This window comes from Ranitomeya imitator, chromosome 10, assembly GCF_032444005.1.
Source record: "Ranitomeya imitator isolate aRanImi1 chromosome 10, aRanImi1.pri, whole genome shotgun sequence".
NCBI lineage: Eukaryota > Metazoa > Chordata > Amphibia > Anura > Dendrobatidae > Ranitomeya > Ranitomeya imitator.
Genome location: NC_091291.1, coordinates 100,609,877 through 100,633,261, shown reverse-complemented (window position 1 = coordinate 100,633,261; position 23,385 = coordinate 100,609,877). Strand labels below are relative to the sequence as shown.

Genomic DNA, 23,385 nt, shown 5'->3' with positions numbered 1-23,385 from the left:
GCCTCCTCAGGAGCATGACCAGGCATTGTAGGGAGGTCATACAGGCACGTGGAGGCCACACACAATACTGAGCATCATATCCTTGTCTTGAGGCATTTCCAATGAAGTTGGATCAGCCAGTAATTTGATTTTCCACTTTGATTTTCAGTATCATTCCAAATCCAGACCTCCATGGGATATTCATTTTGATTTACATTGATAATTTTTAAGTTTAATTGTTCTCAGTGGATTCCACTATGTAATAAATAAAGAATTGCAACTGGAATATTTCATTCAGTGATATCTAGGATATGGTATTTTAGTGCTCCCTTTATTTTTTTGAGCAGTGTATATTTATGTATACACAGGGTGAACCAAAAGTAGGTGGATAGTAACTAACACAAAGACAATACTTAAATATGTATATACTGTCAAGCTAGTTTTGGTTCACTATATGTAGAGCAGAGCTTCCTTGCCCCAAGCATACCATTAAGGGTATGTGCACACGTTGCGGATATTGCTGCGGATTTTTCCGCAGCAAATTTGGAAAATCCGCAGTGCAAAACCACTGATGTTTTCACTGCGGATTTTCACGCGGGTTCTTCTGCAGATTCCTCTGCGGGATTTCAACTGCACTTTCCTATTGGTGCAGGTTGAAAACCGCTGCGGAATCCGCAGAAAGAAGTGACATGATACTTCTTTATTCCGCGGAATTTTCCGCAGCATGTGCACTTCAGTTTTTGTTTTCCATAGGTTAACATTGTACTGTACACCGCATGGAAAACTGCTGTGGATCCGCAGCATCAAATCCGCTGCGGATCCGCAGCAAAAACCGCAACGTGTGCACATAGCCTTATTGTCTACCATTTAGAATGTATTGAAAGTTTAAATAGGGTTAGGGGATTTAGCACACAGGATATAAAGGGAAACATATCTCCTCTGATGATCACAGATGTAATAATGCTTGTGCTCTGACACAGATTTGGATAATTATACAGTGCGTCTCCTAAACCTATATTATATAATGGGAAGGGGAATGGGGACAATACTCACTGCAGCTTCTGCTTCTTGCTTCTTCTTTAGGATGTCAGATGCTGAACTTTCTCTTTGCTTCTCCAATTCTCTAGCAAGATAAAAAAGGAAAAACTTAAATGTAGAGAAGTTGGTAGTTGACTCAGATCATGACAAGTGGCCTGGATGAAAGGCTGTCTACTGCGAGCTGTAGATCAAATAACGTCCACTGACAAAAAAAAGCCAGATTCAGATTAGCTGTATTGGAAAACACTTGACTTCCACCTTGTGTCGATGACATTATACTTGCTTGTTTTTTTATTCATTTTAAGCACTAGTTTGCTTTAATGCAGCACTGCAGTCTTTTTTAACCTATACAGTGCAGCAAATTTTTATTCCAGCTCTTACTGTGTCATTTATGTGTCGTCTGTCGAAATGGATTCTTCTAAACTACCTATAAGGCTATGTGCACACGTTCAGGTTTTTTCGCGGTAAAAATGCTATAAAAACTCATTAAAAACGCATACATTATGCATCCTTTCATTTAGAATGCATTCTGCATGTTTTGTGCACATGATGCGTTTTTTTCCGCGAAAAAAACGCATCCCGGTAAAAAAAACCAACGCAGGTTCATTAATTTTGCGGATTTTCTGCGTTTTTCCCGCAATTTTATGCATTTGGGAAAAAACGCGTGAAAAACGCGGTAAAATCGCATGCGGATTTCTGGCAGAAATGTCCGGTTTTTGTCAGGAAAATTTCTGCAAGAAATCCTGACGTGTGCACATACCCTGAGTCTCCAGTAATGCAGCCTATATTTCCCACAAAGCCTCTAATGCAACTTCAGCCTCTCTACCCTGTCTCCTGCATGTGAAAGGAGTCTCCCTGTCAGTTTTTATAAGCAGGAGGTGTTGGAAAAAAAAAGTGTGGAACTGCTTCTCAAACGATACACTGGAGAATCTGCACACAGCACTCACACATACAGTAGTATTTGGACAGAACATGTAAGTCAGGTCAGTTTAACAACTCTGCATTGTATTGATTCACCTAATGTCTCATTACATTGGAATACAGAAAATCTGGCTGGAGTTAAATGGGTGGAGGAGGGGTAAGAGTTGCCATGAAGAATTGTATAGGTGATGATATTCTATAATTTACAGAAGTTACTGACTGACGTTATGTCTTCATAGAAGAGCATGTACTGAACTGGTTGTCAGACTTACAAGCAGAGTTGCCCATAAAAAGGAGGATGAATATATGCAAATTAGTTGGGATGAAACAAATTACACAGCTAAAATACTGCTGTGAGTTAGCAACATACGGTACTTGAAATAAAAACAAAAAACGTTTGTGGGTTGCTACTAAAAGCAGCACTTTGATATATATGTCACATACAGTACTGTGCAAAAGTATTAGGCGGGTGTGGAGAAAATGCTGCACAGTAAGAGCAGACTCCACCAGCAGCATAGTGAGTGCAGCTCTGGGGTATAATACAGGATGTAATTCAGGACCAGTACAGAATAAGTAATGTAATGTATGTACACAGTGACTCCACCAGCAGAATAGTGAGTGCAGCTCTGGAGTATAATACAGGATGTAACTCAGGATCAGTACAGGATAAGTAATGTAATGTATGTACCCAGTGACTGCACCAGCAGAATAGTGAGTGCAGCTCTGAGGTATAATACAGGATGTAACTCAGGATCAGTACAGGATAAGTAATGTAATGTATGTACACAGTGACTGCACCAGCAGAATAGTGAGTGCAGCTCTGGGGTATAATACAGGATGTAACTCAGGATCAGTACAGGATCAGTAATGTAATGTATGTACACAGTGACTGCACCAGCAGAATAGTGAGTGCAGCTCTGGGGTATAATACAGGATGTAACTCAGGATCAGTAATGTCATGTATGTACACAGTGACTACACCAGCAGAATAGTGAGTGCAGCTCTGGAGTACAATACAGGATGTAACTCAGGATCAGTACAGGATCAGTAAAGTAATGTATGTACACAGTGACTGCACCAGCAGAATAGTGAGTGCAGCTTTGGGGTATAATACAGGATGTAACTCAGGATCAGTAATGTAATGTATGTACACGGTGACTGCACCAGCAGAATAGTGAGTGCAGCTCTGGGGTATAATACAGGATGTAACTCAGGATCAGTAATGTAATGTATGTACACAGTGACTGCACCAGCAGAATAGTGAGTGCAGCTCTGGGGTATATTCCTGTAGAATGTAAGCCCGCAAGGGCAGGGTCCTCGCCCCTCTGTATCAGTCAGTCATTGTTAGTTTGTTTACTGTATGTGATATTTGTAACTTGTATGTAACCCCTTCTCATGTACAGCACCATGGAATCAATGGTGCTATATAAATAAATAAATAATAATAATAATAATACAGGATGCAACTCAGGATCAGTACATGATCAGTAATGTAATGTATGAACACAGTGACTGCACCAGCAGAATAGTGAGTGCAGCTCTGCAGTACAGTGCTGTTCACTATTATTGGCACCCCTTCATTTTTTTCATAAACTGTACAATATCTTCAGAAATAAATGGAAATGTACCAAAGTTATATCCTCACGATTTTTTAATTAGTGGTCCAAAGTAATACAACAACAAAACATTGTTTTTCAACTTGTTACATGTTACAATTTCAAAGGAGATACAGAATTACAAGTATGTGCAGCAATAAAGGCACTCCTAATTAATATTTTGTTGCACACCCTTTGATGACCACCTCCAAACGTTTCTTGCAGCCATCCATAAGCTTCTCGCATTTCTCAGTTGGTATATTCTCCCACTCTTCCTTTGCAATTTGTTGAAGCTCTTGTTTGTTTGCAGGGTTTTTCTTCCCAATGGCAGATTTCAGCTCACCACAAAGTTCAATGGGATTCAAGTCAGGACTCATTGCTGGCCATTTTAAACAGTCATTTTTTTTTCTTTTTGAACGATTCCTGTGTACTTTTGGATGTTTGATTTGGGTTATTTGTCTTGCTCGAAGACCCATGATCTTTAACTCAAAACCAAGTTTTCTTACACTGGGTAGGACATTTCGCTCTATAATCTCTTGATAGTTCTCCGATTATATGATTCCTGTGATATGGTCAAAGACTTCAGTACCAGACGCAGCAAAGCAACCACACAGCATTATGAATCCTCCACCATGTTTAACTGTTGGTAGGGTGTTCTTTTCCTTAGAAGCTTCATTATTCCGACTGTAAACAAACTGTGGCTTTGCATTGCCAAAAAGCTCTATTTTTGTTTCATCCATCCACAGAATATTTTCCCAGAAGAATTGTGGTTTGTCAAGGTACTCTTTGTCAAAGATCAGTCATTTGTTTTTATGTATTTTCTTCAGCAATGGTTTCTTCCTTGGCCTGCGCCCATAAAACTCTCCTTGGTTTAGTGTTAGGCGTATGGTACTTGTTGAAACCATGACCCCAGACTGTTCCAAGTTGGCCTTCAGGTCTTTGGATATTTGAAGTGATATTTTTTTCCACCATTCGCACCAACCGTTGAAGACAACTCCTGTCAATTTTCCTCTTTCCTCCACGTCCAAGGGCGTTCTTGACCATTTAATGCTTGAACACCTAAATATATCCTGCACATCAAACCTTGAGGGAAAGAATAGCAAAAAACACCAAAAGACAACCTTCACACAAGGCCAATAAAATTCATATAAACTTTATTACTTATAATAAAAACAGTAGTCCATAATGGGTATATAACCACAGCACAGGCAAAAAGCGGTGGGACACCCAGGCAGAAACTCCAACAATGGTGGTCAAAGTAAACATTTCATAGTATAATAACCATGTGCAATTGTGTCATGTGACCATGTACAAACATGCAAATAAGAATGAACAAGTAACGTCCGACGCATTTCAGTGCGAAACGCGCGTCGGGTGTGGTGGGTCCCCAGGAGCGCTCCTTAGTTAATTATTATACTACTTGTTTATTTATACACTCGTTATTTACATGTTTGTAATAAGTAATCTAATACAACAGAATTCTAAACAATCACCACTATGTCCTGCAACTATAAATAAAGGAGGTTGTCAATTCTTGAGACGGTGACTGGCTTGACTGCTGGGCCTGTTTGGGTAAATGCTTCATTCATTCTGTGAATGTGGTGGAACAGGTGAAGGTACCATAGGACAGAAATATTTTAGCTGGAAATAACCCTATAATAGCAACCACCCAGGTATTACTACAAATGGCAGGAGAGAACTCTTAATAGAGGATGAGTCAGGGACATGTTTGTACGTTTAAGATCGTGGAGAGAAGTTCTAAGCAAAAACTCAGAAAACTTCTTTGGCCAGTTTAGCTATAGGAAAAAAAAAACCCTCTGTATTAATGCAAATCTGTTTTTTCTTGCCCATCGAGGAGCTGTCTGGGTGAGTTATAGGATGAGCCATGGCGAGGTACTTACTTCTCTTTCTCTGCCTTGAGGTAAGGTTTGATGATAAGCCGATGCATCGCTACATAGATAATAAGGGGCCCCACAGTGGCGTAAAACACCGCACTCGGTAGAAGCTGATCTGTCAGGTGAATGGGGAAGAAATATGTCTGACTGGCTCTATTCAACCTGGAATAAAGAAGAGCGGCAACAGATTAATAGAAACCGTCTGCGGGGCTCGGAGCCACCAAACAAGCCGTAATTTATACTTTGCAACCAATGCTGAATCTCATCTGACCTCCAGAGCAAAACTTGATACATCTATTATCCCCATCCCGGTAATGGGTGCGCAGCTAATAAGTAGCTGCTGGTCAGCCTGAATGCCGGGACCATCTATCTGAAGCTGCCGGCCGGCTGGCCTATAAAATCATCAATAAAAGAAATTCGCAATTCCTTACACAAATGCAGATATTTCTTAAAAGGAAAGTAGTCAGAAATGTTCCCAGACATGTGGGGTCCTATCATATTCTTTGCAGACCACTTATTTCTGCAGCGCGGGTTACAATGCAGCAGTGTGCCCCCTTGTGGCCGAGAATGAAACACACACAGTAAATGATGCATGCATATACTGTACCAACAGACAGGCAGAAAAGTGTGGCAGCTGAAGGCAGAAAGATTGCATTTAATGACACTTTTTAAATCCTGTATAACAAAAATAGGCATCACAACAAGACATTTTACAGAGAGAAGTACATTAAATCTGTAAAGTACATGTCAATGGAAATTTTTTGCAAATATTTGTGTAATCATTCAATCATCTGATCGTTTTGGCATGTCAGAACCTGACAATCATAGAAGAGAAGAGCGGCGCTGTACAGACGTTGCTTATCGCTCCCCGCAGAAGCCGCTTATCACAGATCACTATTGCATGAAGTTCCTTCTTGTGTCACTGACTGACCGATACGTTGGACTCCTGCTCTCATAAAAAACACGTTCTTCAACAGCGGAAATGGATGATATTATAAAGTCCTGTGCCCCAGCTGCTTCAGAGCATCGCAACAAACCTCAACTGCTGCAGAACCTCAATCTCAGCAGCTCCAAGGAATCCTAATACATTTCGCAGCTTCTGCAGAACAGAACATCCTAATGCACACCTCAGCTGCTGCAGAGCCTCATACACACCTCAGCTGCTGCAGAACATCATCATACTCACCTATGCTACAGCAGAACATCATCATACACACCTCAGTTACTGCAGAGCCTCATAATACACACCTCAGCTGCTGCAGAGCCTCATAATACACACCTCAGCTGCTGCAGAGCCTCATAATACACACCTCAGCTGCTGCAGAGCCTCATAATACACACCTCAGCTGCTGCAGAGACTCATAATACACACCTCAGCTGCTGCAGAGCCTCATAATACACACCTCAGCTGCTGCAGAGCCTCATAATACACACCTCAGCTGCTGCAGAGCCTCATAATACACACCTCAGCTGCTGCAGAGCCTCATAATACACACCTCAGCTGCTGCAGAGCCTCATAATACACACCTCAGCTGCTGCAGAGCCTCATAATACACACCTCAGCTGCTGCAGAGCCTCATAATACACACCTCAGCTGCTGCAGAGCCTCATAATACACACCTCAGCTGCTGCAGAACATCATCATACTCACCTCTGCTACAGCAGAGCATCATCATACACACCTCAGTTACTGAAGAACATCATCATATACACCTCAGCTGCTACAGAACATCATAATACACACCACAGATGCTGCAGATCATCATCATACACACCTCAGCTGCTGCACAACATGATAATACATACCTCAGCTGCTGCAGATCATCCTAATACACACCTCAGCTGCTGCAGAGCCTCATAATACACACCTCAGCTGCTGCAGAGCCTCATAATACACACCTCAGCTGCTGCAGAGCCTCATAATACACACCTCAGCTGCTGCAGAGCCTCATAATACACACCTCAGCTGCTGCAGAGCCTCATCATACTCACCTCTGCTACAGCAGAACATCATCATACACACCTCAGTTACTGAAGAACATCATCATATACACCTCAGCTGCTACAGAACATCATAATACACACCACAGATGCTGCAGAACATCATCATACACACCTCAGCTGCTGCACAACATGATAATACATACCTCAGCTGCTGCAGATCATCCTAATACACACCTCAGCTGCTGCAGAACATCCTACACACCTCAGCTACAGCAGAACATCATACTCACCTCAGCTGCAGCAGAACATCATCATACACACCTCAGATGCTGCCGATCACAATCATATACACCTCAGCTGCTGCAGAACATCATAATACACACCACAGCTGCTGCAGAACCTCATCATAGACACCTCAGCTGCTGCACAACATGATAATACACACCTCAGCTGCTGCAGAACACAATAATACACATCTTAGCTGCTGCAGAACCTCATAATACACACCTCAGCTGCTGCAAAACACTAATACACACCTCAGCTGCTGCAGAACCTCATAATACACCTCAGGAGCTGCAGAACACTAGAATACACACCTCAGCTGCTGCAGAACACAATTATACACACTTCAGCTGCTGCAGAACACAATTATACACACTTCAGCTGCTGCAGAACACAATTATACACACTTCAGCTGCTGCAAACCTAGAAAAGTTTAAACAGCGGCAATTTCACAGGGAACAATGTCCTTCTTGCTGTGCCTTCCGTGGCCAGAGACCCCTCTGTGAGACACGTGACAGTAGAGGATGACTTACTTGACTTTCAGTGACACTCCCTGTGGCACGCCAACGCTCACCGTGGCTCCTAGCACACTGTGCCTAGAGATCTTCCTCTCTGCGCCGTACTCCACCACTGTGCCGAAGAAGCCTGCCCTGAAACACAGGAGACGCGGTCACTGGTTTTGTGGCCACTGGTAATACCATGGGTCGGTAGTGACACAGCAGAGACTAGACCTTACACGTCAGATACACTCGTTCTCACAGCTCTCGCTCCCGACCTCCCAGAACCCTGGAGTACTCTGCTCGTTCCAGAGTTCACGTGCTCAGAATTGGGGAGATGGGTGCTGGTAGACGCCTGGGAAAGGGACTTATCGCCCTTTAATTCATATGGTTTGTGCACAGAAATTCTAACGGTCCCCAACCATCATCTGCCCGGGAACAATCGGGGGGCTCCCATACATGTCAGACGGTTCTGCCAAAACCATCAGGTTTGTCTAACTTTCCTCTAATGTGTATGGGGGGATGGGTACACTATAGAGCAATGTTCTGCACCTCATGGTCAACTACAACTCCCAGCAGATCCTGAAAATGGGACGTGCAGTTTCTCAACAGTTGGGGCACCATGGCTTGCAGAGCAGTGCTCTTGAGCGAGCAGGCAAGCATTACTAATAGAGCCATATCTGCTTCTATGGAATAAAATTAAGGGAAAAAACCCTCCTCCGTCAATTAATCAGTTTTGCCTTTTGGTCTAAGCGATTCGCAGTAAACGCCCCAACTCCCTGGGAACCTGTTAGACGTCGGAGCGATCGATAAGTTCAGTCCCTGGAGTGGCAAGCTCTTGACTTCGCTCCTCACGCCACTGACATTGAAGGGATTAAACAACACATGAATCAATTGGCGGAGAGAAAAATAATCACAATGTTATTAGCAGAGCACCACAGGGTTAATCCTAATTGGATTGCAATAGGCTCATAATTCACTGTCAGTGCATGGACTGCTACGTGGGGTCAGAACAGATACAGCGTGGAAGAGGAGAACGCTGCTATTCTCATCTTTACAGGCCTGACACCGGGTGATGAAATGAGCACAGATAGCAAGGACTAATCCCCGGACGTTATGGCTGTGAGCGCTTCTACAATAACTACAGCGGCAGCCTCATATATCTCAATAGCCATCAAAGAGCTACAATAAAAGGTGCGACTGAGGAGGCCTTATAGGGTTCATAAGAAAACATCAGAACCGCTAATATATTAATAGAGTAGGGAAAAAAGGGTGAGTGGTGGGGACTCAAGAAATTAATCAAAACGTGGGATAAGCATCTCTCCACTTGGTCACTGGATCTGGCAGCTGCTGGTCAGTTTACCTGACAAAAGAGATAGGACTTTGGGTAGGTGCAAATGACCGTTTACATTGGATGAGAGCTATCTGTTATTTTCACAGATCGCACCGGTACCAATGTTATTCCATCGGGCTGTGCATATGTCCGATATTTTCCTTGGACCAATTGGTCTGATGAAAAAGATAGAGACATGTCCGATTTTGATCAGAGTGCCGGATCAAAATCGTCAATGCAAGTCTACTGGTTCCGGATCAAAATCGTCAATGCAAGTCTACTGGTTCTGGATCAAAATCGTCAATGCAAGTCTACTGGTTCCAGATCAAAATTGGCAATGTAAGTCTATTGGTGCCGGACAAAAATAGTCAATGCAAGTCTGCTGGTTCCGGATCAAAATCGGCAATGCAAGTCTATTGGTGCCGGATCAAAATCGTCAATGCAAGTCTACTGGTTCCGGTTTAAAATCAGCAATTCAAGTCTACTGGTTACAGATCAAAATTGGCAATGCAAGTCTATTGGTGCTGGATCAAAATCGTCAATGCAAGTCTACTGGTTCCAGATCAAAATTGGCAATGTAAGTCTATTGGTGCCGGACAAAAATCGTCAATGCAAGTCTACTGGTTACAGATCAAAATTGGCAATGCAAGTCTATTGGTGCCGGATCAAAATCGTCAATGCAAGTCTACTGGTTACAGATCAAAATTGGCAATGCAAGTCTATTGCTGCCGGATCAAAATCGTCAATGCAAGTCTACTGGTTCCGGTTTAAAATCAGCAATGCAAGTCTACTGGTTACAGATCAAAATCGGCAATGCAAGTCTACTGGTTACAGATCAAAATCGGCAATGCAAGTCTATTGGTGCTGGATCAAAATCGTCAATGCAAGTCTACTGGTTCCGGTTTAAAATCAGCAATGCAAGTCTACTGGTTACAGATCAAAATTGGCAATGCAAGTCTATTGGTGCCGGATCAAAATCGGCAATGTAAGTCTATTGGTGCTGGATCAAAATCGGCAATGTAAGTCTACTGGTTCCGATCAAAATCGGCAATGCAAATCTATTGGTGCCGGATCAAAATCAGCAATGTAAGTCTATTGGTGCCAAATCAAAATCGGCAATGTAAAGGCCCCGTCACACATAGCGACGCTTAAGCGATCCCGACAACGATACGACCTGACAGGGATCGTTGCTGCGTCGCTATGTGGTCGCTGGTGAGATGTCAAACAGTGAGATCTCACCAACGACGACGCAGCAGCGATGCGGCGACCTGTAGCGACCTGTAGAACGATGCTATTTCATGATGATTCAATGGGACGTCCTGTCAACGAGGTCGTTGGTAAGGTGTCAAACACAGCGATGTGTGCTACCCAGCGGGACCTCAACGATCAAAAAATGGTCCAGGCCATTCCGACACGACCAGCGATCTCACAGCAGGGGCCTGATCGCTGCTACGTGTCACACATAGCGAGATCGCTACTGAGATCGCTGTTGCGTCACAAAACTTGTGACTCAGCAGCGATCTCGCTATGTGAGACGGGGGCTTAAGTCTACTGGTTCCAATCAAAATCATCAATGCAAGTCTACTGGTTCCGGATCAAAATCGTCAATGCAAGTCTATTGGTGCCGGATAAAAATCGGCAATGGAAGTCTATTGGTGCCGGATCAAAATCATCAATGCAAGTCTACTGGTTCCGGATCAAAATCGGCAATGCAAGTCTATTGGTTCCGAATCAAAATTGGCAATGCAAGTCTAATAGTTCCGATCAAAATCAGCAATGCAAGTCTAATGGTTCTGATCAAAATCGGCAATGTAAGTCTAATGGTTTAAGATGAAAATTGGCAATGTAAGTCTAATGGTTTAAGATGAAAATTGGCAATGTAAGTCTAATGGTTTAAGATGAAAATTGGCAATGCAAGTCTATTGGTCCATGGAAAACATTTGACTGCACTCTGACAACATCCCATTTTCATGGACTCCATAGAAAAGGTGGAGAACCTATTTTTTTCCCTCTCCGCTGCTGAGAAAAACTGATCCCACTCCGATCAAACTCTGATCAGCATAATCGGACCGTTTTTCTCAGATTGAGAGAAAATGGTCGTGTGCACCTGCACTTTCTGTGTGTTCTTATAACATTCATAGACATCTTTGACATGAATGAGAAGATCCGCAGCCTGAGTGTGCTCTCCAGGCACTGAATGGCTACAGAATAATCAGATCTTGCTACCTACTTAATAGATCCCTTTAGTCTTGTCTGTTCTTCGTCTTCAAATTTGTGCTGGTAGCTGACCATCATAAAGGAATGTGGGATTCCCAGCTGAAATACAACACAGCGCCAACATGGTTACAAGACATCTGCACACACTCATGCTAATAAAGAGGTTTCTCGAGGTTTACAAAGCTAAGATGGTGACAACTTTCTAAAATACTTGAAGGATTTGTACCAAGTTACCCCTTGCCTACCTATCGATGGTATCGGGAGTAATCGCCTGATTCCACTGGGACCGTCACCAAATCTGAAAAATGGAGCAAAGGTCGAACATGCGCACCTTCACTTTATCCATCCTCGACGAGACTTCTGCAGATGGCCAAGTACAGCATTTGCCCATTTCCATCAGTCTCACAGAGAATGAATGGAGCGGAGGTGCGAATACGCAACCTCTGCTCCCCCAAGACGGTTTGAAGACACCATCTGCATGCATCTTAGTGTAATTTGCGGTGCAAGGTGAACCCACCCTTCCTCTGCTGATGCCCACAGACCCATCTCTCGGGTTAAGTTCTCCCATTCAGAGCGTCGTTTGCTAATTGCTTTGTTATCTGCAGCCCGACATCTTTTATTATATGGATCAAAAGGTTTCAAAGGAGGAAAAAAAAGCTAAGAAAAACCTTCCTTCAGCTATAAAGTCCCTGCACGTTGTTTTTTTTTTTAATTGAAATTTTAGCCGTATGAGCCAGCCAGCTGGGAATGAGATTAACTATCACTTTAGTCAGATGCCAGGCGTGCGATATTTAAGGATGTGTTTATAAACGGGAAGGCGAGCTGTTTAATTGCATTGCTTACCGTGACCCTTACGCGGCGGCGGCGGCCTGCCGTCATGGGCTGACGGGTGTGCGAGATAGGCCAGTGCTGTGAACGGCACTTAGCAGACGATGGTTCTTCCACTGTCGCCTGTAGCTGGGATCCTCTTTGCTCACATCACCCCCTTCTGCATTAATATTTTTTAATGTAGCGCACTTTCATATTTATGGGTTTTGCAGAAAGTAATGCATCAGCCAAAATAGCCCAAAAAGGCATCATAAAATGTACATTTATTAAAGAGTGTAATTGAAAGGCATAAAACATTCATATCATGGTTACAGCGATTTGGGTTTTAATTATACCCGGTCTCTCCATTACAACTTAAGTGGAGTGGAACCAGCTCCGAAAGACGACAATCAGCGCGGAATAAAAGTCTCTGGCATTTCCTGTGTGCGGCTCATATCCGGAGACGCGGCACTCATGTCGTAGCATTGATGATTATTGTGTGCGCTGCTCCTACACAATCTATTACTGGCTACTATGTGTACATTATATATGGGATTCTGCAGCCTCCTGGTCCCGACAGGCTGGAAACCATCACTTACTGTATAATTCAGGCTGCATTGTGTGATAAATTATTTTCTGGAGGCGCACTTGCTATCCTAACACAGGAAATTTATTTACGCACTTACAGAGCTGTACAGAAGCAGACAATTCCTATGATTTAATGAAAACATTTATTTATATCAAATGAGTACTTCAAAAATAAGTCCTAAGCCACTTAAAATGCTCCAGTCTGTGCTGTGCTATGTCAGAGGGATGGCTGCTCCGGGAGGGAGAGATCAGTGCCTGTTAGATAAGGGTGGCAAGGGCAGCAACAGCCAGGTCAGGACAGGGTAGGGCACCAGAAAACTCAGGAGAGGGGAGGGCACCAGAAAACTCAGGAGAGGGGAAGGCACCAGAAAACTCAGGAGAGGGGAGGGCACCAGAAAACTCAGGAGAGGGGAAGGCACCAGAAAACTCAGGAGAGGGGAGGGCACCAGAAAACTCAGGAGAGGGGAAGGCACCAGAAAACTCAAGAGAGGGGAGGGCACCAGAAAACTCAGGAGAGGGGAGGGCCAGCACCAGCTAGATCAGTCAGGATGGGCAAGTAACAGTCAGCTCAGGAGATGGGAGGGCACCGGAAAACTCAGGAGAGGGGAGGGCCAGCACCAGCTAGATCAGCCAGGATGGGCAGGTAACAGTCAGCTCAAAAGAGAAAAGGACAGGCGCCAGCCAGATAAGGCAGGATGGGCAGGTGCTAGCCAGGTAAGACAGGATAGGAAGGCACCAGCCAGATAAGGTAGGAGGGGCAGGCGCCAGCCAGATAAGGTAGGAGGGGCAGGCGCCAGCAAGATAAGGCGGGATGGGCAGGTGCCAGCAAGATAAGGCAGGATGGGCAGGCCCCAGCCAGATAAGTCAGGATGGGCAGACACTAACTAAATAAGGCAGGATGGGCAGGCAACAGTCAGCTCAGGAGAGGGGAGGACAGGCACCAGCAAGATTAGGCACTAACTAAATCAGGCAGGATGGGCAGGCAACAGTCCGCTCAGGAAAGAGGAGGACAGGCACCAGCAAGATTAGGGAGGATGGGTAGGCACCAACTAGATCAGGCAGGATGGGCAGGCAACAGTCAGCTAAGGTGAGGGGAGTATAGGCACCAGCAAGATCCGGCAGAATGAGCAGACACCAGCAAGATCAGGTGGAATGGGCAGACACGAGCAAGATCAGGCGGGATAGGCAGGTAACAGTCAGCTCAGGAGAGGGGAGGACAGGCACCAGCAAGATTAGGCACTAACTAAATCAGGCAGTATGGGCAGGCAACAGTCAGCTCAGGAAAGAGGAGGACAGGCACCAGCAAGATCAGGGGGGATGGACAGGCACCAATTAGATCAGGCAGGATAGGCAGGCAAAAGTCAGCTCAAGAGAGGGGAGAACAGGCACCAGCTAGATCAGGTGGGATAGGCAGGCACCTGCCAGATCAGGCGGCATAGGCAAGCACCAGCCAGATCAGGCTGGATAGGCAAGAACCAGCGAGAACAGGCAGGATGGGCAGGCACCAGCGAGAACAGGCGGGATAGGCAGGCACCAGCGAGAACTGGTGGGATAGGCAGGCACCAGCTAGATCAGGCGGGATGGGCAGGCACCAGCCAGATCAGGCGGGATAGGCAAGCACCAGCCAGATCAGGCGGGGAACAAAGCAGTATGTTGAGATTGGGAGATCAGGCAATAATCAGCTCAAAAAAGGGAAAAGTAAAAGACAGTCATCTCAAAAAGGGGTAGAGCAGGAACCAGTCAGCTATAAAAAAAAAAAAAAAAAAAAAAAAGGTAAAAGCAGGCAACAGTCAGCTGAGGAATGAGGTGAGCAGGCACAAGACAGCTGACATCTTGAAACCCCACAGACATGCCCCCTCTTTGTCTCATCCTCACCTGGAAGGCCATAGTAAAGTGGCTGGTCTTTGTGTCCCGGACAATACTAGTGTTCATTGCTGACTGGATGCCCCAGCGCCACTGGATGTAACCCATTGTGTTCTTATCTAAATGGCGTGCCACCATCGTAGTGAGGCCAGGTCTGACTCCTTGGGAGGAAAACTGCAAAACGCAACTTGTAGTAAAGAAACTGGAAGAGAAGAAAAATATGGAACGATTAATGTTCGGGGCAAATGTAGCTGTGCTGTGAGGGTGCAGTGACTACAGATGTATCTGTGTGTAATCAGTATGTAAACTGTAATATAACACATCGGGATCCTGAAGGAGACAGCTCTCCAGCCCTCACACCATGATCGTGTCTTACAACGCAGTCACATGACAATTCTGCTCGCTGTCAAGCAAACTGAGCTCTGCTACATCTTATAGGACTGTGCTGCCGAGAGACTCTATAGAAGACTTTTTCAGTCCTTCCCGCCGCCACTACGCCCTCTACTGGCAGCAGGGAGGTACTACGTAACAACTGACAAAGATCTTTATGACAGCGGCGTCCTACATTCGCAGCTGCAGAACTAGATCCAACACGAATAATGCTGATGTTAAACAAACAGTGACCTAAATAACAAAGTCTCACATTGACACTGTTTATGGGGGTCATATCCTTATTCAGGATGGGAAATAAATTACCTCTCGCTGAAAAACGCAAACTGCCTTAAAAATTAATCTAGTGCGAATCATTTCAGCTGTGAAGGTGTGACCTTACTTTCCTGCCCAGAGGACCCTAATTATGGATTTTAAAGCTGCTGTTTAGCACAGATGACAAAGGGAATGTGTTTCGCCGCCCCGAGCGGGGGAGGGGGAGGCATTACTGGGCACATCAGAGTTATGGATTAAAGACAATAAAGATTTCATCGTCAAGAGATAAATTCTGCAGGGGGAGCTGGAAATTTACTGTACATAGGACTGGCTCCTATAAAGAAGCAGGAAGATAGCCGTAAACCGGACAATTGGCCTCCGTACGCCCTCTCCGGTTGCTTTGTTAATGATTAAATGTAAAAATCAGCCTAAATGGAACCTATTAACACAGGAATTAGTGGTATGGCTGTAAAGGTGCTAGTCTCCCAATAAAAATGATACCTTTTATGCACAGGTCTTACGCTCCCATCATGAGAAATCTTGTGTAGAAGTCATGTGTAGAAGTCATATGCAAAACTGGCAGGAAGTGCAATGGGGGCAAGTCAATGCACTTAGTCTTCCAAGTGCACCGACACACCCCATTGTACTTTCACTCTGATTTGCATGTATCTTTCATTCGAGCGCTCTAATTTTTTTTTTCTTTAATAGAGTTGGCACAGCTAGGAAAAAAAACCCGAAAAACAAAAACAATACATCCATAAAATTACCATTTTGGTGTGAGATTTCGAAAAATCTTAAGTCCAAAAAGAGGTCCCTGGAGGTCACCAGCTCCTAACTCTAGCTGAAAAGAAAGAGGAAAGTGAATGAGTACAATCTATAGACAAAGGTGCGGCGCTCTAGGGTGTATGCTTTCCGATTTCCGGTTTCATGCTTTTACAATGAGTCTGCATCCGCAGTGTTGGGGTGGAGCGACCAGCATCTGTGCTTTTCTTTTTGCACATAGTTTGGTGAATAACTTGCCACAGAAATCAGAATAGTTTTTCTTTAGAAACGATTTTGGTAACAAACAGCCCAACCGTCCTGTCTCTCTATAAATAATGCAGGTACAGATAGTACTGCTTCACGGTCTCTGCTTGTAAATTATGTAAACACAGGTGGCGCTGTTTCCTGCTTCGCCCTCTAAAGGATATAGCAACAGGTAGTACTGCTTCACGGTTTCTTCCTCTAAATAATGTATGCACAGATAGTACTGTCTCCTTGTTTCTTTCTGTAAATCATACAGGGACACATAATATTACCGGAGTCTTTTGGTAAATGATTTATGCACAGAGCTCACCAACTCCCTGCCTCTCCCTGTACATGATTTAGACATACATCCTACTATCCTCTATCTTTATTTACAAATTACATAGGCACAGATAATATTGCTTCGCTCTCTATAAATTATTTAGATCCAGAAAACACTAATTATCGGTCTCCAATTGTAAATGATTTAGGCACAGATAGTACTGCTTTGCTCTGTCTGCAAATAATTTAGGCACCCTATTGCCTTGATTTGTAAATTAGATAGGCACAGATAGTACTGCCTTCCTGTCTCTCCTTGCAAATTATTTAGGCACAGTGATTATTTAGGCGGAACTCTTTCGCTAAATGATTTAGTTACAGATAGTACTGTCTCTTCCCGCATATGATTTAGGTACAGATACTTGTTAATTAAAAAAAAGGCACAGCTAGTACTGCCTTCCTATCTTTGTAAATTATTTAGGAACAGATAATGCTGGTTATCTGCCTCTACTTGTAAAAATGTAGGCACAGGCTACATGGCTTTGGTAAATAATGTAGTCACAGATAGTACTGCCTCCCTCTCTCTCTATATATATGATGTAAAACTAAGAAAAAAAGAAAAGCGCAATAGGGTCTTTTCCGCACAAACAACTACAGACCAGTCTCCAATGTCCCCTTCATCTCTAAACTCTTGGAGAGCCTGATCTACTCCCGCCTTACCCTTTACCTCTCCACTCACTCCTTCCTAGACCCTTCACAGTCCGGTTTCCCTACATTCGACAAACTGCACTCATCAAAGTGACCAACGACCTTCTGACAGCAAAACGTAACTGTGACCACACTCTGCTCATTCTTCTCGATCTTTCTGCAGCTTTCGACACTGTTGATCACCCTCTCCTACTCTCTAGGCTCCAGTCACTAGGCATTAAGGACACTGCTCTCTCCTGGTTCTCCTCCTATCTTTCTGACCGCTCCTTCAGTGTTCTGTTCTCTGGCTCCACTTCATCTCCTCTTCCTCTCACTGTCGGGGTACCTCAGGGCTCAGTCCTTGGCCCCCTTCTCTTCTCTCTCTACACGGCCCCAATTGGACAGACCATCAGCAGATTTGGCTTTCAGTACCTTTTTTATGCTGATGACACACAACTATACACGTCATCCCCTGACCTTTCCCCCGCTGTACTACAGAACGCCACTAACTGTCTGCAGTCTCCAACATCATGTCCGCTCTCTATCTGAAACTCAACCTCTCCAAAACTGAACTACTTCTGCTCCCGCCATCTACCAACCTCCCTAAATCTGACATTTCCCTCTCCGTGGGTGGCACCATAATAACACCCAAGCAGCAGGTGCGCTGTCTGGGTGTTATGTTTGACTCCGATCTCTCCTTCACCTCCCATATACAATCTCTTGCCCGCTCGTGCCGCTTACACCTAAAGAACATCTCTATAATCCGCCCTTTTCTCACCATGGAAACAGCAAAAACCCTCACTGTCGCCCTGATCCACTCCCGCCTGGACTACTGTAATGCTCTACTAATTGGCCTCCCCCTTACTCGACTTTCCCCTCTCCAGTCCATCCTTAATGCAGCAGCCAGGGTCATCCATCTGGCTAATCGTTACTCGGACGCGTCCGCTCTTCGCCAGTCGTTACACTGGCTGCCCATTCATTATAGGATACAATTCAAAGTACTTGTTCTCACCCACAAAGCTCTCCACAGTGCGGCACCCCCGTACATCTCCTCCATCATTTCGGTCTATCGGCCTAACAGACCACTGCGCTCCGCAAATGACTTTCAATTAACCTCTGCACTAATCCGTACCTCCCCCTCCCGACTCCAAGACATCTCCCGTGCTGCGCCAATCCTCTGGAATGCTCTACCCCAAGATATTAGGACCATCCACAATTTGCATAGTTTTAGGCACTCGCTCAAAACACATTTATTCAGAGCGGCCTATCACATTCACTAATCAAAGTCATTTTATGTTTGTGTGTGTGTAGCCCATTCACTATCTCCATCTATCCCCCACCCCCTGAAGATGGCTGAACCATGATTGTAAATACATCATTGTAAATACACACCTGTGCTTTGTATCTCCCCCACCTCATTGTAGATTGTAAGCTCTCATGAGCAGGGTCATCTTATTTCACTTTAATTATTGTATTGTTAACGTTGTTACTTATGACTGTTGTGTTTGAAACTGTTAAAACTGTAAAGCGCTGCGGAATATGTTGGCGCTATATAAATAAAGATTATTATTATAATTTATGCTATTCTGACACAATATGTTCACACAACATTTAAATGAGCATGTAATCCCCAGCTGCAACAGTTCCACTGGTCCAAAGACCAGGTAGTAATACGGTATGTGGAAAGAAAAAAGTGGAAAATTCCGCGCTGCTGGTAGATGGTAACAGATCAGGTCCACACTAGGATAATATGCGTTTTTTTTTTAATTTTGTCTACGTGTTTCGAAATACTATACTTCTTCTTAAGGACAGATAATACATATGTTTGGACACAAATTCCTGGTCTGCGATAACATCATGACACACAACAGAACTGCATTGTTATAAAATGTGATGTGTGGAATTTAATAATTGGGTTGCAATATTATATGCAGAAGCATCTACCCCTTCCTCACACACTAAACGATATACTAATATATATATATATATATATATATATATATATATATATATATATATATAAATATATACATAAATATATATATATATATATATATATATATATATATATATATATATATATATATATATATATATAAATAATCTGGGATCATGAGCTGTATTCAGTCAAATTCCGACTTTTATTTATTTTCTGCTTTGCATATTCGCATGTGGAGACATACACTCGGGAGACTGACAAAGGTGAGCAGCAGCCATCCACAAAAGCTGAAATATAACCACCTCTCTATAATATGCTGATACATGCACATTCATTACGCTGGAGCCGCCAACACACCTGATTTTTTTTTTTTTTTAAAGTTTTCTTTGCATATGTATTTAAATAGTTTTCATAAAATATACATACTTTCACAAACACCAAGGATAAACAATACGTTACTCGCCTCATTATCAGGGAAAGTTAGGTCTTCAAGAGACTGTATGATGTGACAAAAACATTTGCCTTCCCCCAGAAACAGTGACACTCTTGTCTACAGGTTGTGTCTGGTACTGCAACTCTGCCCCATTTAAAGGGAATCGGTCACCAGGTTTTTGCTATCCCATCTGAAAGCAGCATTAAGCAGGGACAGAGACCATGGCTTCAGTGATGTGTCACTTTGTTGTCATTTTGATACAATTACAGTTTTCTCTGCTGCAGATCTAGCAGAGCTCGGAATGCTGAGCCCTTTTATAACCCCGCCCACAGCTCTGATTGTATACTTTACATTGACAGAAAGCTGCCAATCAGTGGTTGAGGCGGGGATAAACAGAGCAGTTGATTAGGAGGCAGGAGACACCTAGTCCTGTTCTGATAATCTCCTGCTGAGAAAACACTTGTTTTATTGAAACAACAACACAGAACCCAGTAAGTGACACATTGCTGGAATCAGAGTCTCTGCCCTTACATCGTGCTGCACTCAGATTACATAGCAAAACTTGATGAGACATTCCCTTTAAGTGAAGGCTGACAACCCACGGAAAACACGCTCCACCAGATGCTGCGTTACACAAGGCACCAGGTGTCAGCTCACCGAGTGCCTACAGCTCCGCAGTACCGAACCACAGATCCTTAGGTTATGTCCAGAATTTGGCATATGTCCGGGTCATATCATGAAAGCTGCCTACAAACCACCTCAATGCAAAATCAGGGTCACCGTTCACACAGCGGCAGATTTTTCCAGGGCTGTGGAGTCGGTAAGCCAAACCTCCGACTCCTCAACTTCCATGTCACCGACTCCACAGCCCTGGATTTTTCCACTGTGGCTTTGACGACTGCTTCAAAAAGTGACACGTCACGTACCACATCGGATTCAGCAACAGGCATTATACAAGGATTAACCCTGCGAAATCTTCATGTAAAAATGCCCTCTACAGATATGGGGGATGAAAAGCCTTAAGTAAGGCTCAAAACTCCGCAAACTGGGTGTAGTCGCACCACAGCCATATTTTCTTATATCTCTTACTTTTTGCGGTCATAAATTAATTTGGCTAGCAGAAATTAGAGAATCGATGAAAAAGGGAATGTGACAACGCAGGGTCTGTAGTCTGTTACCATGGACACACACACAATGTAGTCTGTTACCATAGACACACACATTTTCAGAAGAGCTGTAGGAATTCTTTTATCAAAAACATTTGCAAAGTTGTTCCATTTTTGATTTGTGCATAGGTTTTTAGTTACTATACATTGTAACAAGTCAATATGCTTTTATTTCCCCATAGTTTGGATTCCCTGGTTTTAGTCATTTATCAGTGTTTTTAAAACCATGTTTGCCCTCATCTTCTATATACTGGAAAGGATTGCTTCTATTACCTTTCTGCAATTCTACTTCTCCATCTGCACATATATAATGCTAGATCTATAGTTTTGCCATGTGATTGTGTCTGACACTGCATCCACCAGCTAAAGGGAAAAATGGTTGTGGGATTGTGACATCTGTCACATTCAGTGCTGATCTCGGTCTTTTTAGGCCTGTGACCCGGCAATGACATCCCAAGGACGATGTGATATGTCACGAGATCCCGGCCTGAGTACAGAGGCAGGACTGCCGCTTTCTGCATTTCATACACATTATCCACCGAGTGCCATAAAGAGGAGAAAAACTGCTTTATCGCCTCCATGGAAGAGTCGAGCTGTCACAGACCATCCGATCTGTCGTATCATGGATGCAGGATATTAAATATCTAATACACCGATAATCAAAATGCAGCTACATAGAGCAGAGTAAAGAGAAGAATTATCTGGGTAGAAATGCAAAATGAGCAATTGTAAGTGCACAGTGCTGTATAATATGATGACTGCAATATATTAACAGGATAAAAACTTTCAAGGGAGTGCTTCTTTAATGACCAACCTGCATCTTAAAAACATCTCTAGAATCTGACCTTTTCTAAACTTTGAAAATTAAAAAAACACTTACTGTCGCTCTTATTCATTCTCATCTGGACTACTGTAACTCTCTACTGATTGGTTTCCCTCTTACCAAACATTCTCCTCTTCAATCTGTCTTGAATGGCAGCCAAGTTTGTTTTTCTGTCCAGCCACTTCACTGATGCCTCCACCTTGTGCCAGTCATTACACTGGTTACCCATCCACTACAGAGCACAATACAAACGTATCTTTCTCACCCACAAAGCGCTCCACAGTTCTGCATCACCCTATATCTCTTTCCTCATCTCTGTATCACCCTGCCCGTGCCCTCCATTCTGCAACTGATCCAAGAACAACATCCTCAATAATCTGAACCTCTCATTTCCATCTCCAAGACTTATCTCATGCTGCGCCAGCTTTCTGGAATGAACTACCCCAAACGATCTGATTAATACAGAGCCCTCACATTTTTAAGAGAGCTTTAAAAACACATCTCTCTAGAAAGGCCTATCTCCTCACTTACCAAACTTTTCCCTGTTTTTCCTTTTCTAAACTTTTCTTAGAATCTGGTCCATCCTACTCATCTGTCTCCTCATCCTCTTATGCAGTCCCCCCCCTCCAGATTTGGAAGATTGCAGCTCCTGAATAACGTAATCAGTTAAATGTCTTTGTTTTTCATCCTAGATGGAAATGTTCTGGCCCTCGGCCACCGCCCCATTCAACCCTTAAATTATAGCTGGTGTATCTTATTCAATCTCATCTCTTGATTTGGCAGCGGAGTCTTCACTTCTCTGCTGGGCCCGGCGCTCTGGAATAAAAGGAGAGAGGTCTCTCTGGAGAAGACCCGGCAGTCTGATAACTGACTCTTCTCCTCTCGGAATCTAATTAAGGGTCTTTGGATGAATCGCTGCTTTTTTGCATTTCCATTTGGTTACACTCCACTGTATTTTAGGTCTCACAGGTGGCTCCAGACTGCTCTCCAGAGTCTCATGTTAAACCATGTCAGCAGTTCTGCTTGAGCGCAGCCTTTGAAGTTGGAGCGGTCTCATTTTCTATACTGTGGGTGACTTTCACATCGGCTTTTCAATGTTAATCTGACATTCTTCAGTCTCAGCAGTACCGAACGCTTGTTAAAGATGCAGTATTTATATACTCGCTAAAAATTACAGACAGAGCTGGGAACACTTAAAGGGACACTAAACCTTGAGATGAACGAGAAACACTCTGAAGGAGAACACCTATTTGTCCGGCGCCAAGACTTTCTCTAAGCTCCAGAAACCGTCTTGAAATGTTCTCCCTCCTATCGGTCCCATCCATCTTCAGCTTGGGAAGCGGCAGGGCTTGGCTAAAAGGGGCTGGTTAGTTTCATCTGCAGTTAGAGGATTCAGCTGCAAGTCTTCTTCCAGGCAAAAACTAAACCAACCCTCTCCCCTTTAAATTA

At 43.8% G+C, this 23,385-nt stretch overlaps 1 protein-coding gene across 2 annotated transcripts in view; it reads right to left on the bottom strand.

The window, feature by feature from the left end:
• Positions 1 to 23,385, bottom strand: part of DNAJC11 (DnaJ heat shock protein family (Hsp40) member C11) — a 176,808-nt gene that overhangs the window by 7,349 nt on the left and 146,074 nt on the right. For both annotated transcript variants that reach the window (XM_069742229.1, XM_069742230.1), the window contains exons 7-12: positions 16,372 to 16,445; positions 14,972 to 15,161; positions 11,715 to 11,800; positions 8,188 to 8,304; positions 5,435 to 5,590; positions 1,033 to 1,102 (exon numbers count right to left, since the gene is read on the bottom strand). In XM_069742229.1, coding sequence (XP_069598330.1) covers positions 1,033 to 1,102; positions 5,435 to 5,590; positions 8,188 to 8,304; positions 11,715 to 11,800; positions 14,972 to 15,161; positions 16,372 to 16,445 — 693 coding nt within the window. The remainder of the gene's footprint in view (positions 1 to 1,032; positions 1,103 to 5,434; positions 5,591 to 8,187; positions 8,305 to 11,714; positions 11,801 to 14,971; positions 15,162 to 16,371; positions 16,446 to 23,385) is intronic.